The 25593-nt window shown below is 40.5% G+C and overlaps 1 protein-coding gene across 2 annotated transcripts in view; it reads right to left on the reverse strand.

Moving 5' to 3' along the window:
* The window catches only part of TTC27 (tetratricopeptide repeat domain 27), a 186323-nt gene that overhangs the window by 54695 nt on the left and 106035 nt on the right, over positions 1-25593 (reverse strand). For both annotated transcript variants that reach the window (XM_042982193.1, XM_007082446.3), the window contains one exon: positions 5815-6042. In XM_042982193.1, the coding sequence (XP_042838127.1) occupies positions 5815-6042 (228 nt within the window). The remainder of the gene's footprint in view (positions 1-5814; positions 6043-25593) is intronic.

The raw sequence follows: 25593 nt of genomic DNA on the forward strand, positions 1-25593 counted from the left end.
TGGAAAGGGTTGGAAAAAAAAGAGACAGGCTGTTACTGGTCATTGTTCAAATTTTAGCACTGGAAAGTGGGAGCTCTGTCCTCTGCACATGCATTGAGTACGATACTAGATGAGACTGCGGCAGAAGAGGGAAGAACAAAGAGGATGTCTATGAAAACCCACTCTGCTTTTTATGCAACAATTAATAACACCTCATTTAAAAATGAAAAACCTTGAGACAAACACTAAACACGATGGGTTACCAGGATAACAGGCATAACCTGGCCACTTATGTTTAGTGAACACTCAAATCCATGGCTTTCCTCGTGCTCTTCTAACCTGGGACGCCAGTTCCCTTCTGAACACTTACTCACCTTCCAGCCCTCGGTGCACACCTGCGTTCACTCCTGCACCATGTCCAGCATAGCCTTTCCTGATGTGGTCAGTCCACAGTGTCTGCCCACCTCCTCCCAACATGGCCCTTCTGGCCATACATGTCTTCGGGTATTTATCCTGCAGTTATATCACGTAACCTTACAAAGGTGGGTGACCAGTTCAATGAAGAGGAGAGTTCGGGGAAAATAAATGGGGGGGCGGGGGGGGGGCGTGCCCTGGGAAGGGACTGACAAAAGAAAAGGAATCTAGTATGTGTGCTGAGAGACAGCAGAAAAAATAATAGGAAGTGACATTTTCCTTTTTCAATGCTACACATACTGGTTTGATATCTGAGCAATTTCCTTGTTTTTACTTTTTACATAAGAGTAGGGGACAATGGGAATAACAAGTAGACATAAGGATTTCTATTTTAATTCGGGTCCTGAGACTGTGAGATCCTGTTTGGGAGGTTTGGTTACTATTCTCTCCCACCTTCTTCACCTTCCGACAGCCCACAAAGTCAAGTCTAAGGTTGAATTTTAGTGTCAGAAGTTGCGTGGGGAAATGAAACGGGTAGGTCGAAGGGAACAATAGCTGGCAATCTCAGAAGCACAAATGTAAACAGTGCACATGTCTTCTGATTCTCTAACAAATATTCCGTAGACAGTGCATTTGGTTTTGCAGACACTCCCTGATATAAAACAAACACTTCTATTTTTATACCAATTTGGTTTCAGAAAGTCATTACAGTGCACAAAAGCCATCCAAATATCACTCTCATTCTGCTTAAATTTTGTTATTAAACCTGTTTGGAAATGTCTGAAAGAAAAGAATACATTTTTTGAAATCCCTATTTTTTAAATTAAATTCCGTTCTATTTTCCTTCTATTCCAAGACTTAAAGGAGACGACAGCATGTAGGAGCTCTCCCTTCTTAGACACGGTTCAAACTTGGATCCCAAGTTCCAATGTCTATGGAGTCCAAGTTTGTATCTTGTAGTAGTTCTGTACAACTTAGCATCAAATGCCTGCATATTTTGGCATGGCTCACAGCCTGCCTGAATTGGATCCATATGACAAACTGCAAAATATCCTCACATAACATCTGTTTGTATTGTGATGCTGCTTTGAGCAATTGTCATTTCTTTGTCTTGCTAAGTAATTAATTCAAAATTATATAATGAGACCATCAAGTCCTGTCAAGTCCTCCCTTGCAAATTCCCTCACATCCATCCCCTTTCCTATCGCCCCTGCCAGACTGATAACTGTCAGGCTAGACATGTGCTGGTCTCCCAAACCTGTCTACATCTAGTATCTTCCAAGGCCACAGCGCTTCCCAAACAATAAGACTAAATTACCTCCACGCATACCACATTCCTTCATTCAAAACAAAGCCAAACACAAACCGGTCCTTCGGCGGCTCCCTATCTGCCAAATAAAAAGCCAAAGAGCTTAACCTCACATTTAAGACCTTTCATAAGCTGGCTCTGCTCCAACTTTCCCACTGGAACCGCCCTATTTCCTTTTACTCTACAAAACCAGCCTATTCACTGACTCCTCTGTTCCCCCTATTAGCCTACTCTCTAACTCCTCTGTTCCTCCAACACAAACATGTACGCACCCCTTCTCTTTCGGTTTCCAGGGCTTTGCTCATACTGTTCACCTGCCTGGAATGCCCTCTCCACCGCCCTCCTCTTGGCCTATCCAAGTACTATCTGTCCTTCAAAGCCAAATTCAACATCCTATCTTCACTATCTACCATCCTGTCTCTACTATCTCTTTGACCTCTAGGTAACCAGTGCTTTACAAATAACTCACTTGGTATTTCTTTGATGCCTCACACTATTGGCTGGTTCTGCCTATGTTAGCTTCACTAGACTGTAGCAGGGGTACAAACAAGCCTATCTGGCGAGCTGCTGCTACTGCTTTGTCCTCTGACTCAGTGCTATGTACACAGCAGACAATTAGCATATAGTTTGATTGACTAATTGGTTAAAGATATTATGTATTCGCTCACTCAACAAATATTTATTGAATCCCAATATGTGCTAGGCACTGTTACAGGCACCAGGAAAATATAAACGAACCATAAAGACAAAAACTTCTGCCTTCATAGGACTTACATTCTAGGGAAGGGGACACAGCATTTTTTTTTAAAGTAAGCTGTAAAAATATTACAAGGTGCTAAATGCTCTGGAGAAAAAGCAGAGAAGAAAGTAAGGAGTATAAGGTGGGGTGGAAGGTGGGCTATGCTTTTACACAGAATGATTGTGGAAGGCTTCTCTGAACAAGTGACATTTGAGCAAAGATTTGAATGAGGTAACGGAGTGAGGTATGCAGATATCTGGAAGAACATCCAGGCAGAGGGAGATCAAAGTGCTAAAACCCTGAGGCAGGAATGTGCCTGGACTATTCAGGGAAGAAGAAAGAGGTGAGTTGAGGGGGAAGTTGAGGTGGAGTGAGTTGAGGGGGAAGAATGGGAGGCACTCTGCTGGGAGAGAGCCTCTCAGAGATTCTGCCTGCTACCTCTAGGGGAGGGAACAGAGGAATGACATATTGGACTCACATTTGAAAGGACCCATTTGGGGGTGCCTGGGTGGCTCAGTCTGTTAAGCATCCGACCTCGGCTCAGATCATGAACTCACGGTTCGTGGGTTCAAGACCCACACTGGGCTCTGTGCTGAGAGCTACAGCCTGGAGCCTGCTTCGGATACTGTCTCCCCTTCTCTCTGTTCCTCCCCCACTCACACTCTGTCTCTCTTTCTCCCAAAAATAAATAAAGATTTAGAAAAAAAAAAAAAAAAAAAAAGGACCCATTTGGATGGTCTTTGAGAATAGGGATCGATAGAGGCAGGAAGACCAGTCAGAGTAATTTAGGAAGGGGATGACCTTGAGGACAAAAGTCTTCAGGAGGGGAGTATCTCAGATATTGTAAATGTTAAGCTGGAGTAATGGATGGAGAGACTGAGGAAGCAGTTAGACACAGGGGTCTAAAGTTCAGGGGAGAAACCCTGAAACCCACTTTTGGGAGTTGTCGGTGTATAGACAGTATCAAACCTATGGGAGCAGATGAAATCCAGGGAGCTGGTGTAGACAGAGATGAGGCCCAAGGACTAAGCCTAGGAAGCCGCCAAGACTGAGAAGGAGGAGCCAGTGGGGCAAGATGAAAACATGAATGCCTATCTGTTGGGAAGAGACTGTGCACTTGAGAGAATAACCCACATCCATCAGGTGCATGCCACTCATACAACTTAGACTACGGAGGCTAGGGGAGGGAGTTTATTTTCCTCACTCCTTCCAGCGGCTGAGGTTAGGCAAATCTTAGGCAGGGGTACTAACATAAACAAGGATAAGGACACAATTTTCCATAAGAGTAAAGTAAAAATTTAACAACACAATATTGAGTTGTTTTTTTTTTTAAAGGAAAAAAAAAATCTAGTGACAATCAAGTTAGTGCAGGGTTTGTCAACCTTGGCACTACAGACATTTTGGCCGATAATTCTTTACCTTCGGGGGGCTGTCCTGTTCATTATGGGATGTTTAGCAGCAGCCTCGGACTCTGCCCACTAGATGGCAGTAGCAGTCCCCTTCACTTCACCGAGTGCCAAAGGTCCCCTGGGGGGCAAAATCCTCCCCAGTTGACCACTCAGTTTGAGTGAGTTGTCAATAAAAACCAACTCTGACAATACTTTAAATATCCTTTCTGCCAAATGCACCTGTTAATTTCTGCTGATAATCTCTTCTCCGGATTTTCTTTACCAGTCAGCTGATTTGGAAGGTTCTCACTGTATTCATTACCCAGAGTGAAGAAAGCAAGTGATTAGCTCAAAAATGTACTTCCAATTTTTTGCATATAAGAGCTATGCCCCAAATCTACCCAGTTCAAAACATGATCATCCCTGCCCACACTTGTTCATAGCAGCCTATTCATAATAGCCTAGAGGCAAAGCAACCCAGTGTCCAGCTGCAGACGAACAGATAAACAAAGTGTGGCATATACATACAATGGAATACCACTCAGCCTGAAAAAGGAACGGAACTCTGACACAGGCTACAACATGGACATGAAGTTCGGTGAAATATGCTAGTCACAAAGGAACAAATACTGTATGACTCACTCATACGAGGGGCCAACAACAGTCAAATTCATAGAGACAGAAAGCAGAATGGTTGCCAGGGACTAAAGAAAGGGGAGAATAGGGAGTTACTGTTTAATGGGTACAAATTTCTAGTTTTGCAGGATAAAAAAAGTTGTAGAGATGCACGGTGGTGGTGGTTACACAACAACAGGAATAAACTTCACACAACTGAACTGAACACTTAGAAATGGTTAGGGTGGTAAATTTTATGTTACGTGCTTTTTTTTTATCACAATTAAAAAAAAAAAAGAACACAGGCTCTGGGGTCAGTCTGTCTTGGGTTCAAATATTGGCAAAATGCCCAACATATCTGGCTCATAGTAAGTATTCAGTAAACATTAGCAGCTGATTACAAATTAGTGTTTTAACCAGAATGTTACCAAGTCAGCGTGCATGTCTGTCAGGACCCATGGTTGACAGTTATGTGTGCCTCTGACTGGTGAAACAGGAAAGCAGTCATAAAGAAAGTACGGTTTAAAAAAAAACAAAGACCATTTCTGAGAATAAAATCATTTTGCCAACTGAGTGTCATTAAGTACAAAGTATGGTCAATTTCTTCCCTTCAAAATTTAGTCCTCTCCTGTGGATTTATCCTGTCACTTATTTTAAATATTTCTTTATTTTGAAAGAGACAGCATAAGCAGGGGAGGGGCAGAGAGAGAGGGGGAGAGAGAATCCCAAGCTGACTCCTCACTATCAGTGCAGAGCCCCATAAGAGGCTCGTTCTCATGAACCACGAGATCATGACCTCAGCTGAAATCAAGAGTCAGACGCTTAACCAACTGAACCACCCAGGTGCCCTGCTTGTCACCTATTTTAACGATCCAGACTTCTTGTATTACTTTTTCAAACCTTAAAAAAAGAAAAATTTATGTGTCTGTAAATATACTTTTTCTTAAATGATCAAGAATCCATTCTAGATGTTACCCTGTTTATATCAGTTTTGCTCTCATTGCTGATTCCAACAATTCTTTGCACAGTCCTACAGAGTGTGCAATTCTGACTCTCCTCTATTTCTCCCTAACATATCTGCTGAAAACAAAACCTAATTTTCCTAGCTGTATTTGGGTTAAGGACAGTTTAAAGAAAGAAATAACAAAATAAAACTGAAAAGTAAATAACAGAAACACAGCAGAAAGTAAGTAAGAGAAAAGCAGCATTTCCCATGACAAGCCAGAAGCGTGGGAGACTCAGCTCTCGGCTTGCAAACACAGCTCACCAGGCACGTGGGCAGAAGATGGGTGCTCACTCATCTTGGTAAGACACCAAACCAAAGAGAAACAGAAGCGCCCAGAGCAGGTGGGCTTTCCGAACTGTCTAACCTGCATGGGATTGATCTTCACCGAGCGCTCAAAGCACTCCACGCATTCTCTAAACTCCTTGTTCCGCAGATGAAGAAGGCCTTTGGAGCGCTGAGCCCGAGCGCTGCGGTGGCGGGACAGTTCCCAGGCCCGCTCATAGCAAGCGTGGTCTCGAAGGACATCTCCGAGCAAGCAGTACAAACTCGGCGTTTCTTTCTTCTCCAGCTCTTGCCTGAGGATTTCTTCTGCCTAGAAATGACAACAGAAGTAAGTGAATTAGCTTATAGTGACTAATGGCTTTTTCTTTTTTTAGCACATAAACATCTTTAATCCCACAGGACCCAAATTTTTATTTTCAAAGTTTGAGATGACCTGTTGATTTCATGCATCTAGGACAAAGGCTGAAAACAACAGAAAACAGATACGGTACAGGTAAAAGAGAGGAACAGGAAGTAAGAACCGAGTGCTACTTTACTGGCAACTGGAATCCTCCAGGAAAGAAAGGCACCAAGGGGAAGCTTACTCCACGATACTGGGAGGACTCACTGGACTCCCCAGAAGCTCCCCACTCCAGCTGTCACCACTGTGACTGTGAGAGCAGCGTCTTTAGTTCACCTCTACTCAATGGCAATGCAAGGGTATGTTTCTTAGTTTAGTTTATTTAGTCTGCTTTATTTTTCCTTTTTTAAAATGTCCTGCTCAGGGAGCCCAGGATCGCTGAAACATTTATAAAAGAAGGAGGGGGTACAATTTAATAGTCATTGTTTATCTCACAGATAAAACTTGCCAACAGGAGGCCTATATGCTTCCAGACAGTCCCTTCGGTTTAGCAATTAAAGACCATCCTCAGAACACGGCACAAGCTTGGGTAATACTCCCCTATGTGCACACTTCAGATTCACCTCATCAGCTAAGCTAATTCTGTACTTGTTACCACTACTCTGCTTCCCTGGCCCGTGTCCCTTACCCCTTGTTTCTGATCAGTTTCAACAGCATGGCAGCGGCTCTACTTCCACGTCCCATCCTTACATGCAAACACTTTCCTATAAATAGCAGTGGAGTCACCCAAGATGCCAAGACAGCCATGGATGGCCACAATAGATGTCGATATCTGGGAAGCCATCCTCAAGAAGCTAAATTGATTCTTTAGACTCCTTAATTGACACAGTTGGCAATCTCAAAGTGGATGTATTTGATTTGCTTTAGGTTGCATCCAGCTAGAATTCTTAACTAGTCTAATTTTGGGGAAACATTCTAAAAGACGACTGTGCTTATAAAAGTGTCTTTGGATGCCGGCTTCTCTGCATTTCTTTATTTTTTTTTTTTAATTTTTAATGTTTATTTTTGAGAGAGAGAGACACACACAGAGTATGAGTGGGGAAGGGCAGAGAGAGAGGGAGACACAGAATCCGAAGCAGGCTCCAGGCTCTGTGCCGACAGCTCAGAGCCTGACATGGGGCTCAAACCCATAATCCATGGATCATGACCTGAGCCGAAGCTGGATGCTCAAATGACTGATCCACCCAGGCGCCCTATCTGCATTTCTGATACAGTATGGGCTATGCAGGCTTTTTAGGCCTGGTCTGAAAGTGGAACCAGAATTTATAAAACAGTTTCTAAGCAAAAAGAGTTATAAATCCCAAATAGCCAAAATACATATGAAATTTTAAAATATAATTCATGTGAAACCTCTACAATGATACAATAGTTATTACTGTTCTAACCATAATTTTATAAGTTGTTTATATAAGTACCCAACACAGGTATATTTACATATACACATATATGTATTCAACCGAATTACACGTAACAGACTATAGCCACAGTGGAATTTTTGCTGACATGATCTTATAGTGTAGTTGAAGGCACTTCTCCTGGCAATATGGCATTGAAACTTGAAACCCAAACCCTCCCAGAAATTCAGAAGGCTGCCCCTGCAGAAAATAAAAATTTGTGATTAGTTATCTGATGTGGTTGGATCTGAAGGCATGAGGAGGCAGTGATCATGAGAGGGTCTGGCACTGGTGCTCCATGATATCCAGTGATGAAAGAATTTCTTAAATTATCACCTGTGGGAGCTTAGAATAAAGCTCCTACCTAATGTAAGGTTTTGTGTATAGGAACTTCATCAAGATAAAAAGCTTCCACACAGCAAAGGAAACAATTAGCAAAACTAAAAGGCAACCAACGGAATGGGAGAAGATACTTGCAAATGATATAGGGTTAGTATTCAAAATCAATAAAGAACAAACTCAACACCCAAAAAACAAATAACCCTGTGAAGAAATGGGCAGAAGACACAAATAGACACTTTTCCAAAGAAGATATCCAGATGGCTGACACATGAAAAGATGCTCAACATCACTAATCAGGAAAATACAAATCAAAACCACAATGAGATACCACCCCACACTTGTCAGAATGGCTAAAATTAACAACACAAGTAATAACAGGTGTTGGCAAGGACACAGACAAAGGGGAACCTTCTTGCACTGTGGGTGGGAATGCAAATTGGTGCAGCCACTCTGTAGAAGAGTATGGAGGTTCCTCAAAAAACTAAAAATAGAACTACCCTATGATCCAGCAATTGCACTACTAGGTATTTACCCAAAGGATACACAAATACAGATTCAAAGGGGTACATGCACCCTGATGTTTATAGCAGCATTATCAACAATACCCAAACTATGTAGAGAGCCCCAATGTCCATCGATTGATGAATGGATGAAGAAGATGTGGGGTGTGTGTGTGTATACACACATATATATTTATATATATACACATACACACACACAATGGAATATTACTCAACTATCAAAAAAAGAATGAAATCTTGCCATTTCCAACGATGTGGATGGAGCTAGAATGTATTATGTCAAGCAAAATAAGTCAATCAGAGAAAGACAAATATCATTTGATTTCATTCATATATAGAATTTAAGAAACAAAAGAGATGAATATATGGGAAGCAGGGAGAGAGGAGAGAGGGAAACAAACCCCAAGAGACTCTTAATGATAAAGAACAAACTGAGAGTTGATGGAGCGAGGTGGGTGAGAGACAGGCTAGATGGGTGATGGGTATCTTTTTAAGTTTATTTATTCTGAGAATGAGCGTGCAAGAGACTGTGCATGGAAGTGGGGGGAGGGGCAGAGAGAGAGGGAGAGAAAGACAGAATTCCAGCTCAGAGCCTGATGTGGAGCTCGAACTCATGAACCGTGAGATCATGACCTGAGATAAAATCAAGAGTTGGACACTTAACCAACCAGCCATCCAGGTGCCCTGGGTAATGGGTACTAAGGAGAGCACTTGTGATAAGCCCTAGGTGTTGTATGTGATATATCACTGAATTCTACTCCTGAAACCAATATTGCACTCTGTGTTAAATAACTAAAATTTATATTAAAAAAAAAAAAAAAAAGGCTTCTGTGAATTAAGTGATAGGACACTGAAGATACCAGGCTGTGAGGTAGGTTGGTGGCTTCTAATTTCACCAAATAGCACAAAGAAAGAAAATGACATTCAGTGTTTTAAATCCTCAAGTTCAGAGAAGCAAGTTATTTCTATGATTGCCTCAAAGAATTTCTTTTTCCTCGTAGCTGCCAAGGTAGTATAGCCAAAACTCGGATGTAGACATTGCTGCTGCATGAATTCTGAATACAGGACAAACTCAGTTTCACTAGGTCTATGTGCAAATGAAGGCATCTCACTGGGTTAATCAAATATGTTTTAGTCATTTGTTTTATTTCCTCTATTGCCTTTTAACCACACATCTATTTATTTATTTATTTATTTATTTATTTATTTAGAGAGAAAGAGAGAGGAAATATGTGTGTACATGGGGTATGGGAAGAGGGAGAGGGAGAGAGAGAATCTTAAGCAGGTTCAATGCTCAGCATGGAGCCTAACACAGGGCTCAATCTCACGACCCTGAGATCATGACCTGAGCCAAAATCAAAAGTTGGACGCTTAACTGACTGAGCCACCCAGGTGCCCCGTCATTTTATTATTTTTGAGTGACTGCTCTAGAGGTAATCATGCACATCTTCAATTTATCAAAGTTCATTTAGAGTTAACTGTTATATCACCTCACCTTTCTCACATCGCAAGTGGCCCGGTCAAGCCCTTCCTAAAGTTGTTCCACAGAAACAATGCAAGATAAACAAATGACTCTTGTTGTTTTAAGACACTAAAGTTTTGATGTGGCTTGGTTCTTAGCAATAATAACTGCAATGGTTGTTTAAAACGAGAGGGTTACTCTAGTACCACTTACTTCATCATGGCCAGGAGAAGAGGGCACTGACCATGAAGGAGCAAGGCCCAAGAATTTAAATAAGGACATGCGGGATGTTTCTGAAAATAGAAACCTCCAAACCCTACTGAGTTTCCTATGCCAGCAGAGGCAGTCCTCCCCTACCTGTTAAGACTAGTGCTACCTTGTTTAAAGACAATACAATGACTGGGGCGCCTGGATGGCTCAATCAGTTAAGCGTCCGACTGCGACTCAGGTCATGGTCTCACAGTTCATGAGTTCGAGCCCCAAATCGGGCTCTGTGTTGACAGCTTGGAGCCTGCTTCAGATTCTGTGTCTCCCTTTCTCTCTCTCTGCCCTTCCCCTGCTCATGCTCTCTCTCTCTCTCTCTCTCTCTCTCTCAAAAAAAGCATTAAAAAAAAAAAAAAAAAAGACAGTATAATGACTGTACCTCAGGGAAGTACCTTGCAAGAGAATGCCAGTTCTCCTCATCGCTGACCCCTTCCATCCCTTACTGCCTCCACTCATGTAAACACACTTATACACAAAGAGAACTGCAAGACTGTATTTACTTTCTAGAGGGGGAAAATCTTGGACCATACGGAAAAAGAGATTCTAAGGGTGACAGACCGTAGACAAAGCGGATCACAATTTTAATCAGCTGAATTTAGGTACTCATCAGTACTATTTGATTCATAAGGCTAACTACTCAAGCAGCTGGGGATAGCTCTCAATTATTTGCTCAATTGCTTGGCTAAAACCTGGACTCAAATGTGGCCAAAACTGAAGAAAAAAAAAAAAAGTGGCCAAAACTAAGTTGAGATGCCAGAAATTCCTTGGTGTGATGTGAAGGAAAGAATCTAACAACTTAGGAAGAAAAAGTTGTTGTCAATTTATTATTTGCAACCTGTTCACCCATCCCAATGTCCTCCAAGAGGGCCCAGGGGATATTCTTTTCATCTTAACTTTGAGAAATACATTGTATATGGCAGTATTAGCATCCCTTAAAAGTGCTATAGATGTCCTGTAAGCTGGGGGGAACACTTGGGAGGTCCTTCAGTTGAAATGAGCTTCCGGATTTCAGGGGATGATTAGAATAGATAGAGACCAGCTGATGGCACTCAACCCCTCAGAGCTATAGGGTAGCTCTATAGAGGAGCATGGTCATTTGCAACAGGAACAGCCAGAGTAATAATTACAATAGTGCAACTAGCATGGATCTTAGGTGGTTGCTGACTCACCAGCAAGCCTTAAAGCCAAATGAGATGTACACCTAAGTCCAAACTTGATCTACATAACATTAAAAAAAAAAATCTAGGTTTGGGGTCAGACGTCTGACCCAGGTCACCATGCTAAAACATTGTTTCTCACCCAATGCCTATCCTGGAGTCATTTCACGGTCAGAGGCTCTCTAAAAAAAATCAGAGGGGTACCTGTGTAACTCAACTGGTTGAGCATCCGACTTTGGCTCAGATCATGATCTCGTGGTTTGTGAGTTCAAGCCCCGCATTGGGCTGCCGCTGTCAGCTCAGAGATTGCTTCATATCCTCTGTCTCCCTCTCTCTCTGCCCCTTCCCTACTTGCACTATCAAAAAAATAAACATTTTTTTAAAAATTAGAAATGGAGGGACGGAGGGAGGAAAGGAGGAAGGAAGGAATGAAGGAGTCAATACCAGTGAGGAAGGACCCCACTATAATATAACTAGCATATACCATAATTCTTCCCTTGTCTTCCCCAAAGACATAACATTTTTTTTAAAGTTTATTTATTTTGAGAGAGGAGTGGCGGAAAAGAGCGTGCGAATGCAGGGAGAGACAGAGAACAGGAGAAAGTACTGTCAGCGCAAAGACTGATGCGGAGCGCGATCCCATGCACCATGAGATCATGACCTGAGCTAAAATCAAGGGTAGGACGCTTAACTGACTGAGTCACTCATGTGCCCCCCTCAAAGACGTACCTTTAACATTTGCCGGGTAATTCTATCCTGGAGGGAAAGAAATACTGTACCTGTCTTTTCAAGGTTGATTGGTTCTTAGTTAATGATAATCCTCTGGGACCCAGAATATTACCATGATGAGTTAGTGGGTTTATGGGAGTGAGTCTATCCCACGGTAGGCCTAGTAAGTCTCTGGACCCACCCAGTGGTTACCTCCCTACTTCTTGAATACATAGTTGAATTAGATATATCCAACAACCAGCAGAGCCTTCATTGAGGACTAATGCAGAATAAAGTGCCAGGTGAAAGCCCCAAGCTTACTCTCCCCCTTAAGAGAAAACCCAAAGCACCATTGCATATCTATGTAAACTACAGAAATGTGTGCCACTCTCAAACACGTGAGAGATACTGCAAAGTGTGTGAGCGTAGGCAGTTTAACTGACCCATTTAGACTGAGCAGAATATAGATGGGTCCTGGAAAATGTCAGATTATGACAAACTTAATATAATGGTGGCTCTAATTATACCTACTGTTCCAGACATGATCTCTTTACTGGAGTAAATAATCACACCCCCTGACATATGATAAGCAGGTACTGATACAGTAAATACATTTTTCTCTACCTAATAGCCAGACAACATCAGATGTAGTGGGCTTTCACTAGCACAGAGAGAAGTACACTTTTCTGGTATAATTTAGTCTGCAAGGACCTTGACTGTCTCCCCATCTCATTAGACCTCACCAATCTAGGACCTTGATGACATCATGCTAATAATACTCCAAAACTCAGACAAATGGTATGCCGATGTCACCCAAAAACCAAGTGGAAATGATCATATTCCTGATACTGTAACTTGTTATTAGGAAATGTTCAATTTCCAAAAATTCATTTGATATATTGCCTTTAAGGAACTCATCTCAATAAAGCAAGATATGGAAAATAAATACGTATTTCTAGTTGCTTTTCTTCTCATATGTTTTAAGAATGCTTCAATATTTCAGCCTCTTTCGAAGAAATTGGAAGTTTCCCCAAGTCAAAAACTCTTCTTTACATAACATAATATATAAAATACTCTGTACCTGTTAGTAGTAGTTTGGAACTTTCCAAATAAGTAAATCCCCAAGCCAAAGGGCTAACCCACTGCCGGGTCATATGCACTGCGATGTCAAGTTGCTTCAGCTGGAACCTAAAATGTGTCTCCTAAAATTCCTTTCCCTCCCAATTTCGCATTAGAGCTGGTCAGAGGGGGAGTTTGGTGGGGATGTGAAAGGCAGAAGTAAAGCAACAGCTTTTACTCTTGGAAGGTGGTCATGGTTAAGTACGGTGTCAGACAAGATGCAGAGATGTCCTGCAGACCCCCGCTTGTCCTCTGCTCTCTGCATCCAGCTTGTGCCTCTGACTGCAGGCCCTGCCAACCAACAGCAGCTCCAGGACGGCCGGCAGACATTTCACTGTGGACCCCAGGGCTGGGAGCCACATACAGACAACAGCTTTCCACAGGTCTCTCCACAAGCTCCTCCTTCACGCCCCCATTTCATGGCTGGAAGTGCTCAGCTTCTCAGACTCCCTGGTAAGTTCTGACTTGTCCACTCGTGCCAGTGCTTCAAGTGGACTGATAAATGATTTTGCCCTGGTCCTTCTATTCCCTCTTCCACACCTTCGTTGCTCGGCTCTTCCCACATCTGTGTGAGATCTAACTCCTTTCGTAAGCCCCTTATTCCCAAAACTACTCAAAGTAGCTCTGCTTCCATAAACAAAACTTGAATGATACAATCTTTTCTTCATTTTTTTGCCTTTTAAACGCCTTATGTGTCCTCCCCTTTGACAGTGATTTACAGATTCGTTTTTATCCAATATATTGTTAAATGTATTATTTCATTTAATCCCTACAGTAAGTCTGAGAGGTAGGTAATAATATGCCCATGGGCCAACTGGCCAGCTCAAAACCACAAGATACTAAGTTGAAAAATGGGACCTTAATTTCAGGTTCAGTACTCTTCCTATATTCCACAGGTGTACATCAGCAAAAATAGTGGTCTAAGAACCTCTGAAAATTCCCTACTCCATAAAGGCAACAAGAAAACTGACAAAAAGTTTTAGAATCAACTTTTTCATAATTCTGGAAGTTAACCAAAAACTTGAAATAATCCAAGGAATGTTTATTTTTAAAAAGTAGTGATATCTTGATAAGAACAAGTTTTGGGTGATTTTATTTAATTAAAAAAATTTTTTTTGTATTTATTTTTGAGAGAGAGAGTGCATGTGGAAGCAGGGGAGGGGCAGAGAGAAAGGAAGACAGATGATCCGAAGCGGACTCCATGCTGACAGCCCGGCGTGGCACTCGAACTCACGAACCCACTCGAACTCACCTACCCAGGTGCCCCACTTTGTGTGATCTTAACTTGCACCGTTCCTATTCCCCTTTCTCCAACTTGCAAGGCTGTCTGTATTTAACCTAACTCTGAGTTTGCCCAGTGAAAAGTCTTTGTCAAAAACAATTACAGACAACTGATAATTCCGTAGCTGTCTGAAGTGGTAAAGAACAAGTGGGACAAACAACAGGCTAACCAAAAAAAGTGGAAAAAGGGAATGAGATATACATAAGAGCTTTGAAAGGCACCAACATATTCATGGAAGTCCAGAAGGCCATGAATGTATAACATGGTACACACGTTCAGGAAAGACCCAAGAAGGCCCTAAGCTCTAACCTGAGGCTGAACTCGAGGCTTTGCACAAGCACTCAGTGAAAGCTAAGGCAGGGTTGTTAACTGCCTGGCTGAGTGTTGGAAGAATGCTCCGACACACACATACACACACACAGAGCCCATCAGCAAAGACTGGGAGGCTTGTTGATTTAGGCATTCAAGGAACTTCCTGTCTAATCATTAGTTGACCATTCAGCTAATCAACCTGAGACTTCAGCAGCTACACGGACAAAGCATACAGATTTTACAGAATTAGTTAAGAAAAGTCACTAAACACAAAAGAACACAAACAGCAGTAACAACCTGATTTCTAGAGTTGCCACATTATATTATTTAAAACATCCAATTTTCAACAACAAATTACAAAAATAGGCAAAGAAACAAGAAAGTATGGCCATTACATAAGGAAAAAAAGCAACCAACAGAAACTGTCACTGAGAATGCCCAATGATTGGTTTTAATAGACACTTTAAAAACATGCTATTTTTTTTTTAATTTTTTTTTTAACGTTTATTTATTTTTGAGACAGAGAGAGACAGAGCATGAACGGGGGAGGGTCAGAGAGAGGGAGACACAGAATCAGAAACAGGCTCCAGGCTCTGAGCTGTCAGTACAGAGCCCGACGCGAGGCTCGAACTCACAGACCGCGAGATCACGACCTGAGCCGAAGTCGGCCGCCCAACCGACTGAGCCACCCAGGCGCCCCAAAAACATGCTATTTTAAATGATTCCTGGTACAAGGACTAAGAAAATAACTCAAAAAAAAAAAAAAAAAGTAGTGGTACCTGGCTGGCTCAGTCTATACAGCATGAGACTCTTGACCTTGAGGTTGTGAGTTCAAGCCCCATGTTGGGTGTAGAGATTGCTTAAAAATAAAAACTTAAAAAAAAAAAAAAAGCAAAAATGACAAAGGAATTAAAATGGCACATTCAGCCAAAAGTAAGACAGAAATAGGGAAAGACAGAACACATAAAACATAGAAAATAACAAAATAGCCAATATATATCCTACATTATCAGTAATTAAATTTAAAAGTATTAAACACTGCAATCAAAGGCAGGGATTAGGGGCACCTGGATGGCTCAGTTGGTTAAGCCTCTGACTTCGGCTCAGGTCATGATCTCAGAGCTTGTGGGTTCCAGCCCCGCGTCCGGCTCTGTGCTGACAGCTCAGAGCCTGGAGCCTGCTTCAGATTCTGTGTCTCCTTCTCTCTCTGCCCCTCCCCCACTTGCTCTCTCTCTCTCTCTCTCTCTCTCTCAAAACTTAATAAACGTTAAAAAAAATTAAAAAGAAAAGCCAGGGATTGGCAGAAAGTATTAAAAAAATGATTCAATGAAATGCTGTCTACAAGAGACACACTTTAGAGTCCAGACAGAAAAAAAGGCTGAAAATAAAAAGGAAAGGAAAGAAAGAAAAGAAGACACACCATACATACATTCGGTAACCAAAAATGAGCTGGAGTGGCTATCAGTATCAGACAAAAATTGTTAATAGGATGAGGAAAGGGTATTTTAATGATATATATTCACTCCATCAAGAAGACATAATTATAAGTATATATTCACCTAACAACAGAGCCCCAAGTTACATGAAGCAAAAACGGACAGATCTGAAGGAAGAAATACACAATTCATTGATAATATATGAAGACTTCACTTTCCAACTTCCAGTAATGGATACAACAACTATACAGAAGATAGAAATAAAAGAATAACACTATAAACTAATTAAGCCTAAAAGACATCTAAAGAACACTCCACCCAATAGCAGCAGAATACACACAGAACATTCTCCAGGGTATACTACACCTTAGGCTGTAAAACAAGTCTCAATAAATTTGAAAGGACTGAAGTCATACAAAGTACATTCTTCAACCACAATGCGATGAAATTAGAAATCAATAACAGAGATATTTGTGGAATTCACAAATTCATGGAAATCAAATAACACAGTGCCTAATAACCAATAGGTCAAAAAAGAAATCATAAGGAAATTAAAAACACTTTGAGATAAATAAAAACAATATAATATGCCAAGATTTATGGGATGCAGTGAAAACAGTGTTTAGAGGAAAAGTTATAGCTGTAAATGCCTGTACTGGGGAAAAAAAAAAAAACTCAAAGCAATCATCTCATCTTCTACCATAAGAAACTAGGAAAAAAAAAAAAAAACTAAATTCAATCCAAAGAAGGAAGGACATAATAAAGGTCAGTGTAAATAAAGAAAGAATAGAAAAACAAAAGAGAAACAAACCAAAAGTTGGTTCTTTACATTCAAATTACTAAAATCAGAAATGAAAGATCAGAAATCGCTACCAACCTTACAGAAATAAAAAGAATTATAAGGGAGTACTATACTCTACAGGTACCCTATAAAAAAAATAGGATCCAAGATTCGGAACATCAAGCCATACCCTTAAAACACCTGCATGACCTAAAACTACCATTCTACAAATATTGTATAGGCCGTAAAGATTCACCAGAGTCCGAAGACATTTAACACAGCCCTAGTGTTGGCAAACTTGCAAAGAAGACAAATACACAAATGAAAGATTAAATAACCATCAGGAAAACCTTCACATTTGTAAGTGCTAAGGTACTGAGGATTTCAAATACTTCCTCCACCAATTCATATCTACCTAAATAAACACTTACAAGAATGAGGAACATAGGGAGTGGGTGGTATGCAACTCCTGTCACCAAACAATTTCAATTCTGGGTATTTCATTCACTGTAACATGGGTCTACAGAGCCAGAATGGGGCAGCCTCCTGAAGAAGAAACACAAAAGCAGTGATCTTGCTTGGTCTGAATTGGCCTCTTCTTTCCTCAAATTCCTATCCCACATTTTTCTATTAGGTAAGTCAGTTCTTTCTCCTTGAGATTTTATACCTCTTCATCCTGCCAACAGCATTATCTTTCCCAAGGGCAAAGCTTGTAGGCAATATATTTTCTTTCTTCAGTTAGTCACCCTGCATTCCTCAGTCTTCTTCCTCACTCTTTCCAAAAATGCTCTATTTGCTCCTCCCTCCTCCACTTAGCCACTCGATTTATATAATTCATTGTCAAATAAAGAACTATAATAGATATGCCCAGTGAACATAAATAAAGCACAAGGGCTTATAATATCTCTTTTGCAATATCAAAATGTGGGTGGCCAGGAATCTTCACAGAATGCAACAGCTTTGGTATTTCTGGCTATGGGTTGCTACTTCCCTACGGGAAAATATAGATGTACATTTTTACAGAATACAAGAAATTTGTCATCTAAATATCTATTAAATAGGATAAAACTGCATTCCCAAACATGAAAAGGCATATTTAAATGGGCAGCTGGCTACAATTAAGCTGGGTTGCTTGCAAGAATCTTGTCACCTACAAACCACAAAGACCATCCCTCTACTCACACATACATACATACATTATCTAGGCTGCTGCAATAAACTATTTTATTCTGTAATTGAAAAAAACTAATTAGTATTTTTAATACAATTTTTTTTTTTAGAAATAATTACACACAGTGAATCTCAGTATAAAATGCCATGTGGCTGAGGCTTAAGCAGAAGCTACAATTATGGCTGGACTAACGCTCCACTTCCTGATACCTGCACTGGTAATCTGCACTGCTTAGAGCAAGGGTCCCATGCTCAAATGCCCAGAGAGCCTTGCCAATTATTGAGAATGAATGAAGCAGGCTGGGGAGTGAGCCCATAAAAGAAGGAATGCCAGTTAGAACAATAATGTGGGAATTTGGCCTTGTGTTTCCACATCATTTAAGAGAAGCCAAGAGATCAAGATACCTAGAAGAAACTACCTGAAAATGTTTAATTTTTTTCAAAATACTGTGTAAGCCAAACAAAATACTTCTCATAACAACAGATTTAGAGCATTAAACTCCCACCTTATAGTGGACATCAATTGCTCTTTTTCCTACTCAGTATCCCTTTTCTGATCTTCTGATAATAGTAACTCCTGTTCTCTGAGGGGAACCCCTTCCATATGGCTCATGTGGGGCCTACTGGAGGTTAGGGCCCATGACTTTGGCCCCTAAGTCTTTATTAGAACATTTGTGTTAGAGTCATGGAATTGACTATATTTCTCTACTTTTAGATTATTAGGCTTGAGCCTCCTGTGGCGATATTATCTGCCTTATCAAGAGAGCCTCAAAACCATGACGGTATCACCTCAGCCCCTGGATACAGCTATTTTGCCAGGTCTACTAGAATTTTCAGTTGCATGAACCAATAAATTCCCTTTTTTGCCAAGGTAATATATGTTGGTTCTCTTACAACCATAAGAGTCCTACCATGTCCCTAGAAAACTGTGTTGCATAATCCAGTCTACAGACTTCCAGGTATAGGAAGAAGATCTTCAAGAACACAGGTGCCTTTAGTCAGAAAGGCAGTTCAAATGCTAGTTTTACTTACAAAATGTAGGACCCTGAGCAGGTTAATATTTTGAGAGTCTCTTCTTCATGTGCACCTTACCTACAAGAACTAGATGTGAAATGTACCTAGCTTTTTGTCAGGCACACAGTAAGCCCTAAACTAATGTTTGTGCTCTTTCTCAACTCGTTTTGGAAAACCAGATTAGAAAGTAAGATGCTTGGGGTTTCCCTACTAGAAAGAAGGAAGTGAACTGGAAACAGCTTCTAGGAACATCAACATTTTCTGTAAATAATCTCATTGGTGAACTGCTTAATAGTTTCTCCAACAGAAATGCTGTTGTCAATTGTTGAGTAAGTGACTGACGTAACTGAGCCAACAGGACTGGAGGAAGCGAGGTCAAAGGAGAAGACTACTGATTATTACAAGGTTAAAGTTTTCCACGTAAGGCTAATTTCAACCAAATATCATTTTTTTATGAAAGCGTGTAGAGTCACAGGAGGAGATGCTAGAGATCTCAGAGAAAAAGTCTGTACAAGATACAAACTGAGTGGACTACTACTGCCTTACAGGAAGGCACAGGGAGAAATATTTAGCTCTCAATACAATCACCAAATAAAATTTGGAATTTGTACATATTTCCATCTTAGCACCTGCTATCTTAGGCTAAAGTATTCTCCTCATGTGCATCTGTACTATCAAACTATAAGCTCTTTGGAGGGAAGTTCTGTCTCGTAATCATCTTTGGTATACCACTGCCTGGCACACTGTAGGTGCTCTATAAATGTTGGATGAATTTAACTAAAACTAACACTAAAGTCACAAAGGGCTCCTGGTGTTTTCTAAGTGTCTTCAGATTCTAAATAAAGACATAAAAGATTCTTCCCATTGAGAACAAAGGAAGAACTCCTTTACAGGATGTGCTCTGGCCGACATCAGTACTAAGTATGACTAAATTAGGACCTAACAACAAGTTTATTCTAGTTGACAGAGAGGTCATATAGCAGAATCTGAATTTAACAGACCCTTATAACCCAAGGAGTCACACCTAGGAAATGACTCTTGTTGGGACTAAAAATACTGAGAAATGAAACCGATGGCCTAAAAGGAGCTTCTTGTAACTGATCAAGGATATGGGTAAAAGTGAAGTTCAATCCCTGGTGAAAACGAAGATAAAACAGTTGAGGAAAATCATTCATCCTTGAGTCAGAGGAATTATCAAAACAAACTACCCCTGCTGGCTGTGATTTATGCCTTGATTTTGTGAATGAGCGAAAAGCATTAATAACTATAAAGTGTGATAAGTGTGGCCTGGCCCTCATCTGACATTACATCTGGTCATTACAGGCAGTTGTGAATCAGCAGAGCAACAACTCTAAGAAGCTCTCCTGGCAAAGAATGAAGGGGCGAAAATGAGCTTTAGACCCAGATGTGGTACTAACTATAAAGAGTGTCTTTGAAGACTACAGAAATGACAGGATTAGGCCTAATGGCCAGAGGTTTATTCCAAGGGGGTGGAAAAACGTAGGCTAAGAATTTAAGGTCACACTAATAGTCAGATTTGGCCACTTGACAAAAGCCTCAGGCTTAAAAAAAAAAAAAAATGTGTTTGTGTGAGTGCGTGCATATAACTCAACAACTTTGGGCAGAGCTTAATTCCAGTCTTTTCCCCGGCAGCAGAGAGCGAAAATGGATTCTGATTTTCACTATTCCAGAGGTGGGCTCTACAAAGGCAGGGAGAATGGCTACTGGAAAGGTGTTCTACTGTCCTTGACACGGTGACTAAGGATGACAGGGCAGAGCTAAGATAGCACCATATGGCTGGCCAGGGGTAATCCTAGCAGAAAGGCCGTTTGTGCCTACTCTAAATTCTTGTCCTTTGAACAGCAACTGAGAGGTGAAAAGTGCAGAACACTTCATCCCTCCCCAGTGGGTTGCTCCCAGCTAGACTTCTTCTAGGTGTGCTGGTGCCTAGTCCTGTTCAGTCTCTCACGGAGACAAGTGCTCACTAATTGCTTTTTACATTTATGTGTGTGACAACACCATGCTCTGGCTTGATTTTCTGAAGGTACTTGCCAACATAAATCCTTCAGGTCCAAGATAAGACAGAATAATTAAAAGCAGCCTTAGTTATCCAATTAGCTGTTCATGTCCTATTTTGCCTTACCAACTTACAGGGTACGTTCAGTAAGTTTGCCTATTCTTCTGATTCAAGTGGGCACAACGGCAGGTTTTGTCTTACAAATCGAACACCTAATTTTTAAGGAATTAATAACAACTCCAGCGAGAGGCACGGGGGAGAAAGGACTGAGGGCTTAAGAGAAGAGGAAGGTCTAAGCTCAGATTCCAAAAACTGCTTACTAGGACTAATCAGTAAAGTGGCAGAAACAATTCATACTTTGTATGTTTTATAAATAGTACATGACAGTGACAAATAATAATTACATGAAGTACGCAGTACGAAAGAGGCACTCAAAATATTGTGCTACATAATAACAGCATGCTCCCCCAGTGTCTAGCATCTACTAAGCAAGAATAAATTTCTTGAAGGCACCTGCTTCTATTCCTAAAGGTAAAAGATTAAAATGGGAGGAGAGAGATCTCATAATTCGTTTTTGGAGAGAGAATACATGGCAAGAGTTGGAGAGGTTTCTTTTGCCACATGTAAAGCCCAAAGGGAGTATAGTCTCTACTTGGAGATTTGTTTCAATGCAGTAACTATTCATAATGAATTGCTACAAGCCATTCATTTAGCAAATATTTTTGAGGACTCACCATGTGTCAGGCCCATGCTAGGTGTTGGGAAGACCACTGTAAATACTATAGACACAAGTCTGGTTCTTAAACAGCTTACAGTTTAGTACGTGAAGTAAACCAGGAAAGGGGAAATCAGAATAATGTTGGGTGCCATAGAAGCACACAGGAAAACACCCCCAAATCTGAGAGGGAGGTAGCAGGGAAAGCTCACTGTGGAAAGTAATCACCAAGGAGAAACCTGAAGAATATAAGTAGGAGTGAGCTGAAGGAGGACAAGTTCTAGACAGACAATAGCACATACAAAGGTCCTGAGGCGAAACAATGCTGCAAAGTCAAGAAATGACAAGTAGTTTCGTCCTGCTGGAACTTTGAACACAACCTCAATGAGCAAGGACAAAGGGGGATGAAGCAGAGATAAAAGAGGGGGACAAAGCAGTTAGCAATGTAAGCAGGAGTCAGATCACGAAGTGGTCAGTAAACCATTCATGCTAAAGAGCTCTGACTTAATCCTGGAGACAAAGGGAAGTGACGGAAGAGTGGGAGTGACCTGATCAGATTTGTTTTTTAGGAAGATCACTCTGGCTGCAGTGTGGGAAAAGAGTTTGCAGGAAATACTTTACATCATACAAAGAAACTATTTTAGAACCTTTTTTTAGAAACCTACCTCCCATCCCCCCAAAAACCCAAACCGACTGCTAAAATAGTCTCAGCTGTTTTAGAAGTAAAACATTTACTTATAACTTAAAGGAAAAGTTTTTAAGAGCCTATGGCTACAATGATCTGCAAACACAGCAAAATAAAAAATAAGGCTATGTAATCTCAGGTAAGCCTTGTTTCAAGAAAAAAGGAGAGGTCCTAATCCTTGTCATTCCACTCCCTTCCCGTCTTCTGCAGGCAGTTTATACCAACTCAGTCTTTGTCTTTCATTTAGGGATCAAATCTGCACACCAAAATAAGAATTTGTCCATAGGCTTGGGGAAACTGCTAGAAGTGTGCCAGATAACTTTAAAAAAAATAAATGCTAACAGATGAGAACCAGGTCTGATCCCAAGGTCAGGCAAAATTAATCTAAGCTATTTTGCCAATGGTCATTAAATAATGAGAATTTCTGTTAAGGAGTATCTAAATTAGAAAGTCTGAGACCCTACAATAATAGGGTGCGAGTACCAGAACACAATAATTAGAATTAGATACTTTTCCGAATTTGCCTTTTAAAAATAAATTATGCCGTTAAGCACTAAATGGAAGGATTAAAATTTCACAAACTTCTAGTTAAATCAAATGTGGTGACAACTATTGGCACACGACCAAACACGAACAGAATCTCGGCTGTTTTAGAAATAAAACATTTGCTTCCAGCTTAAAGCAAAACTTTTTTAGGGTCTATGGTTAAACTGATCAGCAAATATAACATAAGAATAAAAGGTAAGGTAAGTCTTTTATGTGACAAATGAAATGCTAAATCAACTTTTAAAATAAAAAATTTGAGGGATGTTTGGCTGAAACTCACAAAAGACTTTAAGACAAAGTAAATGACCATGCATTCCTAGAAAAAAGACACACATTTTCTAGAGTAACCAGAAACATGAGAATTTATCATGAACATAAGACAATGCTTACAAGGTCATGTGCCAATTAAAAAATATATTAATACTACAATTACTTTGGGGGACAGAGTCAAATCCTTTCTCTGAAAGGGATGGATTCCTTAGTTTTTTTTCTTCTGCTCTGAGAGAGTCTCTGCTTTCCACACTTTTTAAAAATATTTACATAAATTTCAAAATATATTTACATATATTTACATATATTTCAAAATATACCTGGGTGCTTGTGATTCAACAACTTAATTATCAACTTAATTCAACTTAATTCAACTTAATTATCTCAAAAATCACTATTTCAAAAACTACCCTAATTTTACAGTTTATTTATTCATTCTTTTTCTTTTAATTTTTTTAATGTTTATTTTTGAGAGAGAGAGAGAGAGAGATTGGGGAGGGTCAGAGACAGAGGGAGACACCGAATCTGAAGCAGGCTCCAGGCTCTGAGCTGTCAGCACAGAGCCTGATGCGGGGCTCGAACCCACGAACTATGATATCACAACCTGAGCTGAAGTCGGACACTTAACCAACTGAGCCACCCAGGGGCCCCTAGTTTGTTTATTTCTTTACTGGCCAACGGAAGAGACTACCACAGTGAAGAACACAATGGGAAGTGCATCAGACTGGGAGGCGGATACTCATCCATCCATCGACTCCTTTGTTAAACACCTGAGCACTGCTTTAAGTGGCAGCTTATAGATATTTAAACCCTCGAAGAAACATACTATATTTCATTAAATCTGGGATACTACCAATCATAAAACTCTTAACTAATAAAAAAATGCTTTCAATCACATGATGACATAATGCCTTGAAGGAATCACATCAGCCTCTCATTGTTCTGATACTTTTATAAAATAAATCATTCAGAAAAATTTGGCAATTCTTCCTGCCTTCCATACATTGCCTGACATTTTAAATGACAACTTTTTTCACACATCTCCATACAAAACATAGTTTCATTTACTTAGGGGTGTCATCCTTTCCTGGCTCCCATAAAGCACTTAGTTGTTATTTTTAAAGAAAAGTAAATGAAACTGTGGTGATTTCTCTAAAGGCAACAGTTTACTTCACAACTACCAAACTTAACATCTCTCTACTTTGCTTCTGTCCTTTTCTGTGTGTTCAATAACTTTTTTGTTTCAAGGCCAAATCATAATAAAATCTTTTCGAAGATATTCTAAATGGCGATTAAATCCACCCTATGTAGCAATGACAACAGGTACATAACACTATTGAAACGATGACACATTGAAATGATGACACTAAATATAGCTGTGACTAAGTCTGGACAAGCACAGACAAGCTGACCAGATGGCCACTTGACAGCCAGCAATTGGAAGATGCCATCAAGTGTCAGATACAGCCAGAGATGTTAAAATGTGAGGAAAAAAAAAAAAAAAGTGTCTTAGAACAGAGCAGTAATAGCAGCCAACACTCACATATCCCTGTAAGGAAAGGACCATTCATTCTATGTCTTTACGTAGGTTACATCATGAAAACCTGTAGCGTAGGTTGATTAAGTCCCACTAGGTGAGGACACTGAGGCATGGGGAGGGGGGCGGGCATGGGTAACTCGCCCAATAGCACAAGGCGAGCACGTGGCAAGACTAGCGCTTAATTCGCACAGCCTGGGCCTAGAGGCTCTGCTTCTAACCACCGCGCCAGGGGGGCTCTCAAGCTAACAATCAATAACCAGCTTTGTGACCTGAGGCAAATCACTAGAGACTCCTTTCCATTTCAAAAAGGAGGGAATTGGAATGGATGATTATGGAGTTCTTTCCTGGGATGAAAATATTAAAATTCTATAATCTTCTACAATAAAATTTTATTTCCATGCTGGTTTCTCCTTACGCCAGTACAACTCAGACCTACCTTCACTGCCATTGGTGATTAGTGAAGGGAGTGTAACTTTTACTACTAGTCTAAAATAAGACATGCTTAGGAAGGTATTTAAGAAACAGACACACGTGTACTTGTGCCATTACTTCTTTTTTTCAGGGTGATGGCAAAAGGTTGGCTGTAGAAATAAATGAACCGATGTGTGGGTTGTACTCTGTTGTGGACTGTACTTATGATAGAAATGTAGTCATTTAAAAGTTTAATCCAAAATTAACGTATGACTTCAATGTGTCAGTTTCAACAGATACTCCCAACGCAGAGCT

Source organism: Panthera tigris, chromosome A3, assembly GCF_018350195.1.
Source record: "Panthera tigris isolate Pti1 chromosome A3, P.tigris_Pti1_mat1.1, whole genome shotgun sequence".
Lineage (NCBI taxonomy): Eukaryota > Metazoa > Chordata > Mammalia > Carnivora > Felidae > Panthera > Panthera tigris.